Source organism: Saccopteryx leptura, chromosome 6 (genome assembly GCF_036850995.1).
Source record: "Saccopteryx leptura isolate mSacLep1 chromosome 6, mSacLep1_pri_phased_curated, whole genome shotgun sequence".
Classification (NCBI taxonomy): Eukaryota; Metazoa; Chordata; class Mammalia; order Chiroptera; family Emballonuridae; genus Saccopteryx; species Saccopteryx leptura.
Window position 1 is genome coordinate 131,956,638 of NC_089508.1, and position 18,036 is coordinate 131,974,673.

General features: G+C 48.0%; 1 protein-coding gene across 2 annotated transcripts in view; it reads left to right on the plus strand.

Moving 5' to 3' along the window:
- The window catches only part of FSTL4 (follistatin like 4), a 592,181-nt gene that overhangs the window by 541,723 nt on the left and 32,422 nt on the right, over window positions 1–18,036 (plus strand). The window contains exons 9-13 of one of the 2 annotated variants that reach the window (XM_066388059.1): window positions 4,829–4,990; window positions 5,385–5,519; window positions 6,426–6,452; window positions 10,650–10,768; window positions 16,048–16,197. In XM_066388059.1, the coding sequence (XP_066244156.1) occupies window positions 4,829–4,990; window positions 5,385–5,519; window positions 6,426–6,452; window positions 10,650–10,768; window positions 16,048–16,197 (593 nt within the window). The remainder of the gene's footprint in view (window positions 1–4,828; window positions 4,991–5,384; window positions 5,520–6,425; window positions 6,453–10,649; window positions 10,769–16,047; window positions 16,198–18,036) is intronic. The other variant, XM_066388060.1, reaches the window with a different exon arrangement.

The window sequence follows — 18,036 nt, forward strand, 5'->3', positions numbered from 1 at the left end:
TGGTACCAGCACTGGCTCCCGCAGGCACCCTGTACTGGAAACCTTTGTGGGAGCCTGCTGCCCGTGTATACCCCATGTCTGCAATCCAAGGCAGAGCTAAAGTGTTCTTCCTTCTGCTTGATCATCCACCCTTACCCAGCTTCCTCCCTCTGCCTCCGCCCCTCCACTTTGCTCGGCTCCAGACGAAAGCACCCCTTCCTCAGATCAGTGAGGAAAGCGAAATACCCCGTTCTCCGTCTTTATTTCCTTCAGAGTGGATTACATATTCAGCCACCTTTTCACCCAATCATACCTTTGTCTGGTGTGTGTATATTTCAGGTGCTCCTGAGATTTTTTTCTCTTTCTTTTGTTGTTGAATTTGTTGAAATTTCAAAGGGAGATATCAGGAGCACCCCTCACGGCACCATTTCTCTGACGTCACCAACCTTGTTTTCTTATCCAGTCAGCTACTCTGTCTTTTGATTGGAGCATTTAAGTCATTTACATTTAAAGTGATTATTGATAGGTATGTATTTATTGCCATTTTATTCGTTATAACTGTTTCTTTTTTCTTCTTCTTCTTCTTCTTCTTAAAGAAGTCCCTTTAACATTTCTTGTACAGTAATACTAGTTTGGTGGTAATTAATTCCTTTAGCTTTTTCTTGTCTGGGAAGCTCTTTATTTCTTTTTCAATTTTAAGTGATAGTTTTGCTGGGTGGAGTAGTCTTGATTTTAGGTCTTTCCTTTTCATCAGTTTGAATATTTTGTGCCAGTGCCTTTTGGCCTGCTGAGTTACTGTTAACAAATCAGCTGACAGTCTTATGGGAGGTCCCTTTTAGGTAAATGTCTTTCTCTTACTCCTTTTAAGATTCTTTTTTATCTTTAACCTCTGACATTTTACTTATGGTATGTCTTGGTGTGAACCTCTTTGGGTTCATCTTGTTTGGAACTCTGGGATTCCTGGACTTGTGTGTCTTTTTCCTTCACCACGTCAGGAAAGTTTTTAGTCATTATTTCTTTAAATAGATTCTTAATCCCTTGCTCTCTCTCTCCTCTTTCTGGTATGCTTGTGATGCAGATATTGTTGTGCTTGATATTTTCCAAAAAGTCCCTTAAACTATCCTCCTTTTCATTCTTTTTTCTTTATGTTGTTGTGATTGGATGTTTTCTGCTACCAGATTGCCAGTTCAGCCCTCTACTTCATCTAATCTGCTGTTGATTCCTTCTAGTTTATTCTTTGGGGGGGAGGGTTGATAGACAGAAAGAAGGACAGACAGGGACAGACAGATAAGAAGGGAAAAAGATGAGAAGCATCAATTCTTCATTGCATCTCCTTAGTTGTTCATTGATTGCTTTCTCATATCTCCCTTGACTGGGGGGCTACAGCAGAGTGAGAGACCCCATGCTCAAGCTGGTGAGCCTGTGCTCAAGCTGTCCACCTCAGGGTTTTGAACCTGGTTCCTCTGCCTCACAGTCCAATGCTCTATCCACTGCACCACCACCTGGTCAGGCTAGTTTAGTCATTTTACATATTGTGTTCTTCATTCCTGACTGGTTCTTTTTTATGGTTTCTATTTCCTTTTTTGTGCTTACTATCTCTTTAAATTATCACTGAATTCATCCCCTAGTTCTTCTAAGTTCCTTGAGCATCCTTATAATCACTGTTTTGAATTCCACATCTTGTAGATTGATTGCCTCTATTTCTTTAATTTGGGGTTTGTTTTTTTGCCCATTTTGGCTGTTTTTCTTTATTTGTTTCTATGATTTAGGGAGGTGCTATGTCTCCCAGTCTTGCTGTGGTGGCCCTATGTAGTAAGTATCTTGTGAGGTGAGACTCAGTAGTACAATCTCCCTGATCACCTGTGCTTGGTAATACAAGAATGTCCCTTGTGTTGGTTATGTGAGCCCTCCTGTTGAGTTGACTCTTATTTGGGTGGGGTTGACCCTCAGGCTGGCTATGAGAATCAACTCCAACCACAGTGTGTGAGCTGATATTTAGAGGCTGACCTCACGAAGTGTAATTTGCCCCAGCAGAATCTGGTGCCTGCTTGATCTCCCTTTGGTTGTGCCACTTGTGGAACTAATTAGGTTGTGCTCTGATGTGGTCTAAAGCCCATCTCTGAGTATGTTGGGACTGGGCCTCATACTCATTGACTCCAGTACAAGTCAATGTCAGGTGCTGCCTGTGACGAGCTGTGGACTATTTGGAACTACAAAGTGATCCACAGTTTGTGGCTGCCTCAGCTGAGCCTGGGTGTGTGTAGGAAAGGCTACACTGTGAACCAAGCCCAAGAGAAGGTCAGCAAATGACCCAAAGCATCCCAAGATCCACCTCTACCTGCCAGCTGCCTGTTAGGCTCAGTCACTGAAAAAGCCTCTGGTGGTATGTGAGTAGCATGAGATAGGTTCTCATTGTATCACCAGGTAGAGGTGAATGGTGTTTACCAGACTGATACTTATTCAAACTCAACGCCAGTGCTGGGTCTGAGGCCACTCAGCAAAATTCTAATGGTATATACGAAGGCCCACTGCCATGCCAGGTGCCTGTGGACCTTTGGGGGGAGGGTGTCTCAGGGAGTCATCAGAAAGAGGCCAGCAGAGTTTATCAGACCCAAATAGACCAAGATTTGGCCATATGAAGGGAGGGCTCTGCACTGAAACAGTGGCATCAGTCAGGCATGCAAGAAAAATATAACTCCTGCCCTAAAGCCACACAACTCAGTTTATCCCTGTTTATCTCTACCTCCTCAGGTCTGTCCAGACCTCCTAGAGAACATGCCATGAAACTCTCTGCACCATGTTCCAGACTGGCAGCAGCCAGCTGACTCCTCTGCAAGAGATAAGCTTGGCAGGGTGGGGCCCCAGGTATAGGGAGAGTGGAGCTAATGGATCTCCCATGGTGGGGGCAGTGCCTTCAGGTGGGAGGGGACAACTTCCCCCACCCCACAGCCACAAAACTCAGTCCCTGACACCTCCTGAGACTCCCTGGACCTCCTCAAGAACTCTCCAAGGAAGTCTACATCATGAGCCCAGGCAGCTGACTCCTCCACAGGGTGTGAGTTCCAAAAAGTGGGCAGTAGGGAGTCAGGAAAGTGGGGCTAGTGTGTTCCCTTAGACTGATGCCATATGGAGGTGACTGTTTGATCCAGGAAAACTGGCATCTGTGGACAGTGTAGGAGAGGGACTCGGCACAGGAACCCTGGTCACTGTCCCTTCAGCTCTTGCCAGAGCCATACAACCCAGTCTCTCCTCATACAAGTCCAATCCCCTCCAAGCCACTCTCCCTCCACCACAGCCCAGGGTTAGTGGCCACAAATGAGATTTTGTATGCTGACCCTTTAAGAGAGTGCCTGGGTTTCTAGCAGACTCCTTTCTCTCCCTGGAAGACAGAATCTCCAGAATCCCTGCTGATTTTCACAGCCAGATGTTATAGGGGCCCGTCTTCCCAGCTCTGATGCTTTGGGCTGGGTGGGGGCCCAGGATGGGGTTGACACTCCACACTCCTTGGGGGGGGACCTTTGCAACTGAGATACCTTCTGAAGTCTCAGCCACTGCCTGTGGATGTGCCCCCCCCCTTCTTGGGTCTCTGCCTATTCTATCAGTCTCAATGTGGCTTCTGTAAATTCTTGGTAATGAGACTTTTGTTCAGCTAGTCTTTAATTGGCTATTCAGGTTGATTGTTCTATAATTTAGTTGTAATTCCAGTTTGGTCCTGGGAGGAGGTGAGTGTAGCTTTCACCTACTCAGCCACCATCTTGGACTGAGATGCTTTGTTATTTTGTGTTTTTTTGTTTGTTTTTTTTGTTTGGTTGGTTGGTTAGTTTTTTTTATATACATAAATTTTTATTAATTTTAATGGGGTGACATCAATAATTCAGGGCTTTGTTTTATTGGACAATAGGAGCTTCCAGATAAGTAGTTTCCCACTTCAGGAAGAATCCATATCCCATGGTTCCAAAAGAAGTATGCTTTTGTTCAGTTTAATATCTGGATATCTTTACATAAGTTCTCATTAAACCTTTTTGGAAATACATAGAGTAAAATATGTGAATAAGGAGGAGCCCTCAATTCCATTGAAACTGGTAATTAGTTTATAACCAGGACCCAAAGCTAGGGGTAGGATGAAAGGTCCTCCAGACAGTCTTCACTTCTTCCCAGGTACCTCCCACCTCCCCACAGACAGCCCAGGGAAGAGAGGCCTGCATTCTATGGAAGGTGACACCTTGTTCATCTGATGAATGAGCCAGGTCACAGCCCCAGCCCTGAACTTGACTTCCAGGGACCCTGGCTGAGTCAAGATTTAAGGAAGGCACACTTGCCTTTCACCCACATTCCAGGGGTTGAGAAGTGGAGAAATAAAGATGATGCACTGGAAAATCAGTGGATTTCCCTAGAGCAGTGCTATAACGAGTGGCCCTGCTAGTCAGTGCTCCTAGGCGCTTTGTGAAGCACTTCCTGCAAGAAATTAAGCCTCTATGCAATGAATTTCTGATAACAGAAATACTATATCTGACTTTTATTTATTCAGAAATAAATGTCAGTGGATGTTACTCTTTACATGTAGCCGCTGAACCACATTAAATATTTAGATGTCTTTCCGATCATATTTAGAATAATGATGAAAGCCATGAATTACAGGGTGCAAAGCCTGACATGTTTATTGCCTGCAATCCATTTTATAGCTTTCATTTAGGGCTTGAGCTGCTGAATAGGATGGTTGTAAGCTGCTTACAAAGAGAAGTCCAGACTTGTCTCTCAGTTCACCTCCCTGGAGCAGGGTTTCAGGGTTGGACCCCAGGTCCAAGGCCAGGTGAGGGCCTCCTCTTACTGCACTGACTCTCCCCCACAGTGCCACCTGTCATCCGCGTCTACCCGGAAACCCAGGCACAGGAGCCAGGGGTGGCGGCCAGTCTGAGATGCCATGCAGAGGGCATTCCTATGCCCAGAATCACCTGGCTGAAAAATGGCATGGATGTCTCAATGCAGATGTCTAAACAGCTCTCCCTTTTAGGTAAGAACTGCTCTCGATGTCTCTGTGCCATTCCCATCAAGTTCAAACAGACACTCTCCCCAAGAGGGGAAATGAGAGGCATTATGGGTTTCTATGTCAGATATGTTGGGAGTGAACACATGTCTCCCCCAGTTTTTCTACTACCACAGGTTCACACAAGTCTTGTATGCTTTCTGTGAGCAATGATGGGAAGCTGTCAGTTGGGTCCCGGTCACCCTCATTTCAGATGTTCAGGCCATTTCTGGGTATATGTCAGGGATGTTGGCTCCCCTCAGCCCTGCTGAGGACCTGTGTTTGTAATGCCAACACTGTCAATAACCCTGTGAAGAAAATGAGGAGGGAGGGAGTTGGGTCCCAGTTGAGCAGGCCACCCTGAGCACTGTCCTTTCTGCAGCCAATGGGAGCGAACTCCACATCGGCAGTGTTCGGTATGAAGACACAGGCGCATACACCTGCATTGCCAAAAATGAAGTGGGTGTAGACGAAGACATCTCCTCACTCTTCATTGAAGACTCAGCCAGAAAGACCCGTGAGTCCATTCTTAGCTCCTCACTGAGCTGGTTGGGATGTGTCGGGTGTCAGGGAGGAAAGTAACTGACCAGGGACAAAGTTGCCAACCATGAGCCCCTGAAGACAGGGAACACCATATCCTTCTGTGCCCAAACTTAGGGACAGGGGTGCCCAGAAGGAAGCAGACCTTCCCTGGCTACCTAGACAACTCTGAAAACAGAGGACTCTCTGGATATCAGGTAGAGCCCAGGACCACAGGAAGCTCAGATATCCAGGCCCCTGTTCTGCCTCCTACTTGCTGTATGACTGGAACCTCTGCCCTTGCCCTTATCGACAGAATTTCTCATACTGTCCACCCACTAGGTGCTGTTCCACTGTGGCCCGGGAACTGGACTATGCACACCTGCCTTTGCTCCAGGGGCTATAGCCCACCTGGGTGCTGAGGGTGCTTTCGCTGTAGCCACTGTTCCCCAAGTGGGTCTACTGACGTGATTTCAAGGACATGGGTGTTCGACATGGTCTCATTCCGTTAGTCAGAGGCTCCAGCCTGAGTTGTTATCAGCAAGGGAGATTATCCTTTCAGATAAGAATCCTATTTGAAAATCAGAGCTCTCCTGGAAGTAGCTCAGGAGGTCTAGAGAGATGTTGCTGTCTCTGTCATCCACAGAAGTAGAGAATCCCATTAATTTCTGTGATCCTGGGACCTGAATTTAAGAATTCATTCAAAAGTGAAAGGGCCTGAGACCCAGAAGCCTTTGTCCATGGGCACAGTCCCCCAGTACAACTTGGGGGGAGAGGGCAGCAAGTGGTGCTAGACAGCAGATGTTCACAAACTGATCACTGCATGGAAGGTTCTCACATTACTTTCTTCTTTTTTCCCTTCCCTCCATTATGTTCCCGCCTTCCCAACCCTCTGCTGCTGCAGTGGCAAACATCCTCTGGCGTGAGGAAGGTACCAAGCTGGCTTGTTCTGTGTCATGCCTGTGGTCACGTGTGCTTGTTCCAAAATGGGCCATCTTTCCATGAACCACCAAGTGGGGCTTATGTGCCACATTGAATGAGAGGGGGGAGGCCAATGTCACACTCAAGTGACACACTGAGCAGCAAACTTAAAACCTACTACAGGGAGTCCTGGGGCTACAACACAGTTCCGTTCCTATGACAGCGACATAACCCAAATTTTAGTATAAGTAGAAACCCACCCCAGCCTAAGTCACTTACCTCTCCTAACACCATTGTAAAATCATAATCTACAACATGAAAACACAGCTAAGCCACAGAAAAAGGAAAAGGACATAAATATACTGTATTGTACAGTGTACTGTAGTAACAGAAAAAAATGACAAAAAAATGAATGTAAAAAAAATTCCTTGCCTTTATTTTTGTGGTTGGCTTGCACCCTGGGAGGGGCATTGCAAAGTGGGAGAGAGTGACCTATTGGGAGGAGGAAGCTGGAGAGGCAGGAGAACCTGCAGAAGGTGCTGGAGATACTGGATCATGTGAATCAGGGTTGCCTAAGGAACACACAGGAGATGCTGGAGATGATCCTACCTGTACTACAGGTGTTTCATCTTGAAAAGCAGCTGATGTAGAGGGAACAGGATCTATTGCAGGCTTCTCTACCGTCTTAAAGAATTGTTCCAGACTAGTTTGTAAATTCAACGTAGTCTGTAAGTACAACGTTAACGGCGTATGCCAAAACACACGTCTCAATTTTTTTAAGTTTGGGGAGTGAGCATCGTAACTCTGTGTTCTGTTGATACTGTTATAACTCGAGGACCCCCTATAGTGCCTTTAATAGTCACTAGTGCATTAAAATTTAGAAATGGAAAGTTTTTATTTCAAGTTAATTAAAACCCCTACTGAAGGTGACTATTCAGCAGGGATTCCTGGCCAGATCTGGGCTGTAAACATTTTTCCAGTAGTGGATACTGGTTTGGGGGTTAGAGTATATTCTCAGGAAAAGCTGAAGAAAAAGGCTGCCATGATTTCTCTAAATGTTAATTTATCCGTATATTTTTAAACAAATAGACTTTTTAAGTTTGTATCTATCTAACAATCTTTAGACATTAGGTTTGGCCATACAAAATTGCCATTTGTGTACATCAGATTGGCCTAACACAGACAATTTCATATGGTTCAAAAGTAGCAGACACATGTGAGAGCTGGTTAGAGAGGCTGAGTCACTGCTTAGGGCGATGTGCATGTGTGAACCAGCCCTCACTCTGAACCCCTCCACCAGAGCATGGTCCAGGCCCCCATGAGTAACTTCCTGATTCAGTGGGCAGACGGTGGGTATAAGAAGCAGCAGAATGCACTCCGTGATTTCCAGGTTCAGCACAGAACACTCTCTTTAAAAACCAGTGTATTTCCTGTCACATTCTGCCTGCAGAACATTGTGTGCGTTGCCTGTAGTCTGGCAGGTGCATGCATACACACATGCAGAGCGATTTTATGAACATCAGACACTAAAGCTTACACAGTTAGTCTGGGAGCAAAACAAAGGCAGAGCCCAGAAAAATGAGGAACTGCTGCCAAAAGACTTTAGGAATCGTTGGAAGAACAAGTTGTAGCAATAGTTGCTACTTGAGGACAGTGTCCCTTGATGCTGCCTGATCCTAGCCCCTAGGCCGCAATGCACATTGAGGGCTCTCGCTCTGTCTTTGAGAGGTGGAGTTTTTCTAATTTGAGGTTACTGCAAAGGGACCCCAAGCATGAAGGAGCCCCAGGTATGTGAGCCCCAGGGCTGCAGCTGCGGAGGCACTTAAGACTCACGCTGCCTTAGGGCTGGCAGGTGTGGCACTAATGTTAGCCAGCCCAGCCCTGAACAAAACCGTTCCTCGTGTCTGGGCAGCCAGCCGCTTGTACCCTTCACTGCTGGGACTCTAGGCCTGGAGACAGAGAGATGCAAAAGTAGAAATGAGAGGCTGGCAGGCCACGGGCGCCCTCAAAATCTCACTAAGAGAAATGAGATGATGAGCGCACACAAAAGCGAGGACAGCTCCTTCATGCCCCCCTAATAGGAGCTGAGCTCCGACAGAACCTTCCAGGGGCCTGGATCATGCTGTCTGGGTTTCCTGTGAAGTCGTTTGTTTGTTTAGGAATATTTGTTTAGTCTTGTGTTCTACTGCCAGGTGTGAGCAAGGCACTGTGCTCAGCCTGAAATGCAGCCACAGCTACGAACCCCATGGAGAGTTTATTAAGCCTTCGACCTTCTGTTGGTCTTTCCTGCCATCAATTTTCCAAGAAGCTCCAGGAGGCTGCTCCTGTGTTCTGGAGTTATGCAAGGGCTTTGAGGGCCCCTGAATTTGAGTGAGAAGTTTGCCAGGCAAGAGTGTGTAGAAGTAAAGGTCCTGCTGGGGGCTGAGACAAGGCACTTGTGGGTGGCCAGCCTCATCTGGCTCTCAGGGACAGGCTGCTCAGCACAGGTTCCCAGCGGGAGCCACACAGACGCTCCTGGGCAGAACCAGCTTCTGACAGATGGGGATCAAGCTGTTTGCTCTGGCAGGAACCCTCTTGCCCAGAGCACCTCTCAGCACAGAGGCTGCTTCATGAAGTCAGGGACCTCTGTCTACAGCAGGAGCCACAGGCACTGGTGCCATCACCATGGGCCTGAGGCCCGGGAAACTGCCTGCCAAGCCATTAGAAGCAAATGGGATGGTGATTCCTATTTTCCCATTGTATTATTTTCTAACTCACGAAACACTTACCAGATAGTCAGTTACATCAGTGCCCCAGTTCTCTCTGCAGGCTAGGAAAGGAGTTTTCTGTATCTTTATTTTAATATATTTAATTTTCTTAGAATTCATAAAAATCTTCTTTATTGTCCCACCTTCAAAAAATACCCATCCCGGGCCCTGGCCGGTTGGCTCAGCGGTAGAGCGTCGGCCTAGCGTACGGAGGACCCGGGTTCGATTCCCGGCCAGGGCACATAGGAGAAGCACCCATTTGCTTCTCCACCCCTCCGCCGCGCTTTCCTCTCTGTCTCTCTCTTCCCCTCCCGCAGCCAAGGCTCCATTGGAGCAAAGATGGCCCGGGCGCTGGGGATGGCTCTGTGGCCTCTGCCCCAGGCGCTAGAGTGGCTCTGGTCGCAACATGGCGACGCCCAGGATGGGCAGAGCATCGCCCCCTGGTGGGCAGAGCATCGCCCCATGGTGGGCGTGCCGGGTGGATCCCGGTCGGGCGCATGCGGGAGTCTGTCTGACTGTCTCTCCCTGTTTCCAGCTTCAGAAAAATAAAAAAAAAAAAAAAAAAAAAAAAAAAAAAAAAATTCCCATCCCCATGCCATTCTTTGTACCAGGTTTGACTTTTCTGGGGAGACAGAGGGAGGGGACAAAATCCAGAGCAGGGACACAGGGTCTAATCCCAGCTCTGTCACAGTGGCAGTGGCCTTCTTGGACCTCAGTTTCTTAGTCCTTAAAACAAGACTGAACTAGCTTGTGGTGCCCGAGGCCTTTTTTTCCTAGATGGCCCAGCCCTGGGACGGGGTGGGGGTGGGTAGGCAGGCACGACCAGGCTCTGTCACCTGGCATGGGGCTGCCATGGAGACACTTCTGGGGCAGAGGTTGGAGCCAGCGGTCTTAAAGGAGGGGTTTGCTGGCACAGACAGGCCAGGACTAAGTTTGGACCAAGAAACACCTGCCACATGAAGCACCCCACATTCCAGCGAGTGGTGCTGCACCTGAATGTGTTTAGACATAAGAGCCTTTATAATTTTTTGGGCATCATCTGCTCCATTCTGAATTAGTAGACAAGGAAAAGGGAGGCTCTGCCTTTCAGAACCAAAAAGGCCAAATGTATGTCACAGGCACGGCTGTGGTTTATTTGAAAACTTGTGTTGGTGGCCAGCCCTAGCTGACAAATGAGCATGTCTGGGAGTATCCTGGGGACACAGCGTCTTCCAAGTGCTGTACTGATTGACAGCTCTCGGGGCACCTTCTCCCTATGCTCCCCACACACCACCTGCTCATCTCTCCCCGCCCCTCCTCGACCAGGATGTGCACTTTGTGCCTGCGCCATGTGCACACAAACTGTGGTCTTGTGTGTGCCGGACGTGGAATGTGGCACACGGCTCCATGGGGCGAGGTTAGAGGCGGGAGGAGCCAGCCGCTAGCAGGGACGTAACCATGGCTGTGTTTGCTCCTCTCAGGCCTCCGTGTGGGAAACGTGTTCTACGTCTTCTCTGATGACGGCATTATCGTCCTGCACCCCGGGGACTGTGAGATCCAGAGGCACCTCAAACCCACTGAGAAGATCTCCATGAGCTACGTACGTTTCCACTCCCAGCACACCCCCCTCACACACAGAACCCTAAAAGTCAGTCTTTCACCACGCATGTCATTCTATTCTTAAGTTCCATCAACCATGTGTGGTGTGGCTCCATCATCATCCCGGGGCTCAGGAAGGAGCTCGTGAGCGTGAGTGTGTAAGCACGCATTCCTTCCTCGGGCAGGCGCTTCCACGCCCTGAGCCCGAGAGGAGGCCAGGGCGGGCAGATGCCATCCTGGGCTCCCTGAGTTCACACTCAGGTAACAGAGACAGCAGTGTGAGCAGACAGTGCCCAGGAGGTGCTGTTAGAAGGATGTGCAATGTGCCCTGGAAATTGAGGAGGAGGCTTCTCCACACCTGGGGAGGACAAAGCCCAGAGAGGGCTCCTAGGGCATATGACCCCTGGACTGTTATGAAGAATGAGTAGGGGTCGGTGATGGGTTTCTGGAACAAATGACATGAATGTGGAGAACAGAGGCATAAACAACACGTCCTGCTCAGAGAACAGAAAGTACTCTGTATGCCTAGAGGGAAAGGCCTAAGATCGGAACAATTGGTAAGGGTTGGAGCCAAGCAGTTCTAATGGTACCCTATAGCCCTGGGAACGCCTGTGGGACTGCAGACAGAGGATGGCTATGAGCAGGTTGCTCTAGAGCACATACAGGGCTCAGTGGGGGTAGCGATCAGAAGGGCTGGCCCAGAGGCATGGAGGTAGTGAAGAGGTTGCTGTAAGTGTCCAGGAAAGGGGTTGGTGTCCTGGTTAAGCCAGCGGCAGTGGGGACGGGAGAACTGAGTAGATGTCTGAGGTAGTCACAGGGAAAATCAACAGAGCCTGAGGGAGAAGCAGCGTCCCACCAGCAGGAGAAAGGCCTTCACATAGGAGGAGCAGATTAGGGTTTGGGGCTGGGGACACAGTTCATCTCTAACATTCTACCAAGCTGTGCCACTTGCCAGCTTGGGTGCTGGGAACCCAGGAGCAGGACTGATAGGCTCTCAACAAGTAGATGAGATTGGCAATGATGCTCTGAGTGTGAGGTGCCCATGGGCATGTGAATAGAAATATCTAGAATGCAGGAGGAACACGCAGGGCAGAGCTGGAGAGACCAGGCTCTCTGAGGCCAAAGAAGTAGCTTTAAGGAAGCCGGGGAACCTGGGCCACAGACCCACAGAAGTCCAGGTTTCCAAAAGGAAGGGGATGCTTGACCCATCAATAGAGGGGTAAGCTTGGAGGCCTTCAGTAGCCCTCAAGAACCCCAAGGTGACAGCAGGAGAAACAGGACTGCCCAGTGTCAGGGTGCTCGGAGCAAACCTAAGACTGGGCGGTAAGTGGCAGCTTGGTGCACAGTGGGCAGAGGCCAAGGACAGGGCCACAGGGAGCCGATCTGGGAAGGCTGGTCCAGCCCCCAGACTCAGCTGTCAGGAGGGCTCCCAGGGCGTGCTTCCCCACGCAGCCTCACCCTAGGGGGCTCCTTCCTGCTGGTGTCCCACTTGACCTTGTCTTGGTTTCTACCATGAGATCTCACCTCATCTACCACCAACCCCTAGCTACTTGAGGGCAGAACTATGGCATGGATCCCAGAGTTATCTGAAAGCCCTCACATGCCCTCTCACTGAGGACATGCAGTGAATGAACCGGGAGTGGTGGGAATAGTGGCAGGCGCAGAGCCCAGGGCAGAAGTGGGCCTGCCCAGGCAAGCTGAAGCATTACTCTGCTGGCTGCTGCTGCTGGCGGTTGCATTTCTCACATTTGTAGCTCAGGAACAGCTGTTTTCCAGGCTACTTCATGTAAATTCATTATTATTTTAAAGTGTTACCTCTGATGAAATTCCCCACCATGTAATAGCCATGAGATTCTAGAAGCATTGTCCTGGTTAATTGCTAGCACTCAGGTTTACACAGCAGCAGCCCATCGCTTTGGCACTGTTTACATACCTGCAATACCTTTCCTTGTAGCTCGGGGAATCTTTCAAATCCTAACCAGGACTTAGTTTGCCTAGAAAGCTAGAACAAGACAGGCAGAGAGGTCCCAAAGCAGTACAAGCAACCCAAAGCTACAGTAAACTGTGACTAATCCCACCTAACAGTTTTCGCATCTAGAAAATGCCCACACTCCACACAGGGGGTTTGCAATGAAACAGCCCTCTTCCTAAAGTGCTGGGTGATTAGGAGGTTGGCGTATTGTCTCAGGCCTTCCTGCTGGATTAGCCATCCCCTTTGTTCAGCAGAAAGCAGCATGATTACTAGATAAGGGCACAGGCTTCAGAGCCAGGGAGACTTGGGTTCAGATCCCAGCCCTGTCACTCAGCAGGCTTGGTGGCTTTAGAAAACTGGCTTGACCACTCTAAGCCTCAGTTTTCTCATATGCAAATTGATGTTATTATGAGGACAAAACGTGATGACAGAGAGCTGCAAGCGTGGAAGGGAAAGACTTGTCTTAAAGCTACCACGGCCATTTGGGAAAGAAATGGGGATGGAAATGCAAAATAGATGAATGCAGAGATTTAGGATTTGGGATTTGTCCTTAAGGACAAATTTGTGGTTAGTTACATGGGAGAAGGAAGAATCAAAGATGGTGATCACACTTTGGACTTAGTTGCCGAAATGGGGATGAGGGCCCAGAGGGAAGAGAGGAACAGCTCAGGGTTAGATGTCCGGGTATGAGGCGGCCAGCTGCTGATGGACCAATTGGGACCTGGATGCTGTGGTTCTGAGCTAAAGACAGATCTGGGAGCCATCAGACAAGAATGTTTCCTCAAGCCAGGGATGAGCCATAATCTCCAAGGGTATGTGCATGTGACTTGAGAGAGGCACCTGAACCAGAACCCCGGGGGTCAGTACAGTTACAGGCAGACCAAGACAGACCACAAAGAGAATCATAACAGACTTGGGCGAGAGTCATGAGGAAAAATGTGAGAATGTATATCATGGAAGTTGGGGGAAAAAGCAGGCCCCCTTTTCCACTCATGTTCATTCAGTGAATATATTTTAAGAACCATTTCTGTGCCAGGCACTGTACTAAGTGCTAAAGATTTAACAGTGAGCTCAGTGGTAGAGCGTCGGCCCAGTATGTGGATGTCCCAGGTACAATTTCCAGTCAGGGCACACAGGAGAAGCAACCATCTGCTTCCCCACCCTTCCCCCTCCTCTCTCTGTCTCTTTTCTCCTCTCACAGCCATAGCTCAACTAGTTTAAGCAAAGTTGGCCTCCGGTGCTGAGGATGGCTCCGTGGCCTCTGCCTCAGGAGCTAAAAAAAAAAAAATGGCTCTGTTCCTGAGCAATGGAGCAAGGATACCAGATGGGCAGAGCATCGCCCCCTAGTGGGCTTGCCAGGTGGATCTCAGTCCCGGTGCATGTGGGAGTCTGTCTCTCTGCTTCCCCTCCTCTCACTAAAATTTAAAAAAATATAATTTTTAAAAAAAATTTATCAGCGAACCAAACAGACAAAAAGTCTACTCTCTAGGAGCTTACAATCTAGTGGAAGAACAGAGACTAAACAGGTGGACAAATAAATGAATTAAGTGGTCAATGAAAGCTGCAGGGAGGTAAGGGAGCAAGGAGGGCCAGGGGCCAAAGCTAAATGTCAGAGAAGGCTTTTCAGTAAGGGGACACTTAAGCAGAGACGTGAAGGACACAAGGGAATGAACCATGGAGACATCTAGGAAAGAGCATTCCTGGCGCACAGAACAGCCTGCACGGAGGCTGGTGCGGGAGGGTGGCCCGAGTAAGGAAGAGCAAGCATGCCACATGCATGGAGTAGGCAGGTAGGGAGAGAGAAGCCAGAGTGTCCAGGGCCTTGCAGGCTTCGGGAAGGACTTGATCTTATTCTGAGCAAGGAAGAATATTACTGGGAAGGGAAAAGCTGAGGAGTAACATGACCTGGCTTACATTTCACAGTGACCCCTGTGGTCCCTGCATGTAGAGCAGGTTAGGGGAGACCAGGGTGGAATCGAGGAGCTTAACAGCTATTCAGGTGACATAGGGGCTTAAGCCAAAATGATAGAAGTGAAGCAGTAAAAGGGAGTTGATCTATGTAGAAGGTAAAGCTGAAATGATGTTTGATGTGTTGGGTGAGGGTTGAAGGTATGCGGAAACGAGGAGTCAAAGATGGCCTCAAAGTGTTTGGTCTGAGAACATAAAACAGTGGAGCTGCTATTTTTTGAATGGAATGAGCAGGACTGGATAGTAAAATTGAGAGTTAATTTTGGACTTATATGTTTGAGATGTATGGTAAACAATCAAGTCAAGCTAACTAGTTGGCTGTATAAGTCTAGAGTTTAGGGAAGAATCCTTACCAATGGTAGCATAGTAGAGCGTCACCTTGGAATGCTGAGGTTGCTTGTTCGAAACTCTGAGATTACTGACTTCAGTGAAGGCTCATGCTCAAGCTGGAATCACAGACATGATCCTATGGTCGCTGGCTTGAGCAAGGGGTCACTGGCTTGGCCTGAGCCCCCTGGTCAAGGCACATATGAGAAAGTAATCAATGAATAACTAAAGTGACACAACTACAAGTTGATGCTTCTTATCACTCATCCTTCCTCTCTCTCTCTCTCTCTCAAAAATATTATATCTATTTTAAACTTTGGGAGTTGTAAGCATATAGACTGTATTTAAAGGCACAGATTTAGGTGAGATTAACAAAGAGAGCAGATTTTAAAGAAGAAAAGTTCTTTAGGAGTGAACTCTGCAGGATCCAGTGACAGAAAAGGATCAGCCCCTGGGGTAGGATAAAAGGAGAAGAACCAAGGAATAGTCAGCACAGTATAGATGATGCCCAAGTTCAAATAAAAAGATGGCGTGGGGTTCATTTAATAACTGAGGAGTCAACATTGACTGTGGTAAGAACACCACCAGCTTCGTGGTGAGAACTAAAGACGGAGGGTTGAGGCATATGAGAGGTGAGAAAGCAGAGAAAAAGAATAGGGATTTTTTCAGAAGTCTGGCCATGAACAGAAGTTTTTACAATAATGATGATGAGGACAAAGAGAAAGTAGAATATAAGAGTGGAAGAATGTGAACATGGCAGCTGCAGATGAAGGGAGTCGCACAGGGGTTACAGTCGCAGAAGAAGTGGGAGGAGGTGACTTCTCTGAGAAAGATGAAAGAAACATTAAGTGGAAAGTTGGTGAGGTGGGAAGGCTGTGTGCCATGTTCTGTGAATCCAAAGGATTCCAAGTGTGACAAGAGAGGGACAGAGGAGTCGGGGGGTGGGACTCCAGAGATGTCAGAGGGGAAAGAAGGATTAATAAGTTATATATGGCAGCCTATCTCCTTTACAGGAAGAAATCTGTCCTCAAGAGGAAGGAGATGCCACCCAGCCATGCCAGTGGGCGTCGGCAGTGAACATCAGGCAGCGGTACATCTATGTGGCCCAGCCGACACTGAGCAGAGTCCTTGTGGTCGACACTCAAGCCCAGAAAGTCCTGCAGGTACGTCTGTCGAAAGGAGAGAGGGGACTTCCAGTCCTAGGGCACAGCCTGCCAAAGCCTTTGTACCTTTCTGCACACCCCCCGCTACCCTACGGTGTGGGGTTGTCAGGCTGGAGGGGAAAAGTAAAGATGCTTCATGAACAGTGATTCGGCAAGTCTTTATTACCTACTAGGTGCCAAGCACTGCTCTAGGGGCGTGAAAAACAACCAAAAATGAGTAATGAAGTTCTAGAATTTATATTCTAGTTGGGGAAACAGACAGTAAATCATAATTCTAGAGACCACTACTTTGCTACAGGTGAAAGTGGTAGAGGAACTGGAAGATGGTTTTAAATTGGCTCTGGAGGTAAACAGAATCTGAAATCTAAGTGCCAGATGGGATTCCAACCTGGGAGCAGAGGGAAGGCCAGTGCTGAGGGGGGAGTGGGATGCGGCAAGGTCGCAGGTAAACAAAGGCCAGTGAGATGGAAACAGAGTGACATGGAAAGCCCCTGAACAGTTTTAACCAGGGGAGTGACATATGATTTACATTTTTAAAGAGTCAATCTGGCTACTATGTAAAGGATAGAGTGGAAGAGAGAGCAGGGGTGTGGTCACAGAAATAAACCAGGCAAGAGATCACAGCAGCGAGGGTGAAAAGTGATCAGATTCTTGACACAGTTTAAACATGAAGCTCCAAAGACATTCTGTTGGGTTGAATGTAAGGTTTGAGAGAGCAGAATCAAGTTTGTTTGCTTGCTTGAACTTCAGCAACTGTAGAATGGAGATGCCATTGACTATGTGTGGTGGCTGAAGAATGACCCCCAAGATGCCCACAACCTAATCCCCAGGACATATGAATGTCACCTTATACAGCAATAGGAATTTAGCAGATGTAAATAAATTAGGGATTTTTAAATGGGGAGTTATCCTGGATTATCTGGGTGATCCCTAAATGCAAACAAAAGTATCCTTATAAGAGAGTGGCAAGGAGAAATTTGAAGAATGTCTACATAGAAGGGGGAGGCAATGTGAGGACTGAGGCAGCATGGCACACTGCTGCCTTTGAAGGCTGCAGGAAGGGGCCATGAGCCAAGAAATGTAGCTCTAGAGAGGGGGAAAGTAAGGAAATGTATTCTCCCCTAAAACCTCTAGAGAGAGCACCGCCTGACAGAGACATGTTATTTAAACCCAATGAAATTAATTTTGGACTTCTGGCCTCCAAAAACTGTAAGAGAATAGATTTGTGTTGCTTTAAGCCGCTAAATTTGTAGTAATGTGTTACTGCAGCAATATGAAACTGACACACTATGAGATACTTTCAGCAAGATGGGTTGGGGGGGCAGGTCATAGACCAGGTAAATGGGAAAATTAGGAAATTCGTTTTAGCTCTGTTAAGTTTAATATAAGTGAGCAGTTAGATAAAAAGGTCTGGAGTCCAAGGAGAGGTCTAAGCTGGAGGGGTCTATGAAGGTATCATCACCATATGAACCATGTTAAATCCAGAGAACTGCATGAAAATCACTAAGGGTAGTATCAACAGAGAAGAGGTCAAGGTTGGAGTACTCCAATACTTAATGATCATGAAGGAGAGAAAAAGCCAACAAAGAGACCCAAAGGAGTAGCTGAAAGGTAGGAAGAAAATTAGAGAGGCGTGTATTTCAGAAGCCAAGAAACGAGTGCTTTAAGGGAGAGTTAGTCGTCAGTGGTGTCAAATGTGGCAGGGAGCATTTGTATGTTATAAAAACTGAGAACTAGGCCCTGGCCGGTTGGCTCAGCGGTAGAGCGTCGGCCTGGCGTGCGGGGGACCTGGGTTCAATTCCCGGCCAGGGCACATAGGAGAAGTGCCCATTTGCTTCT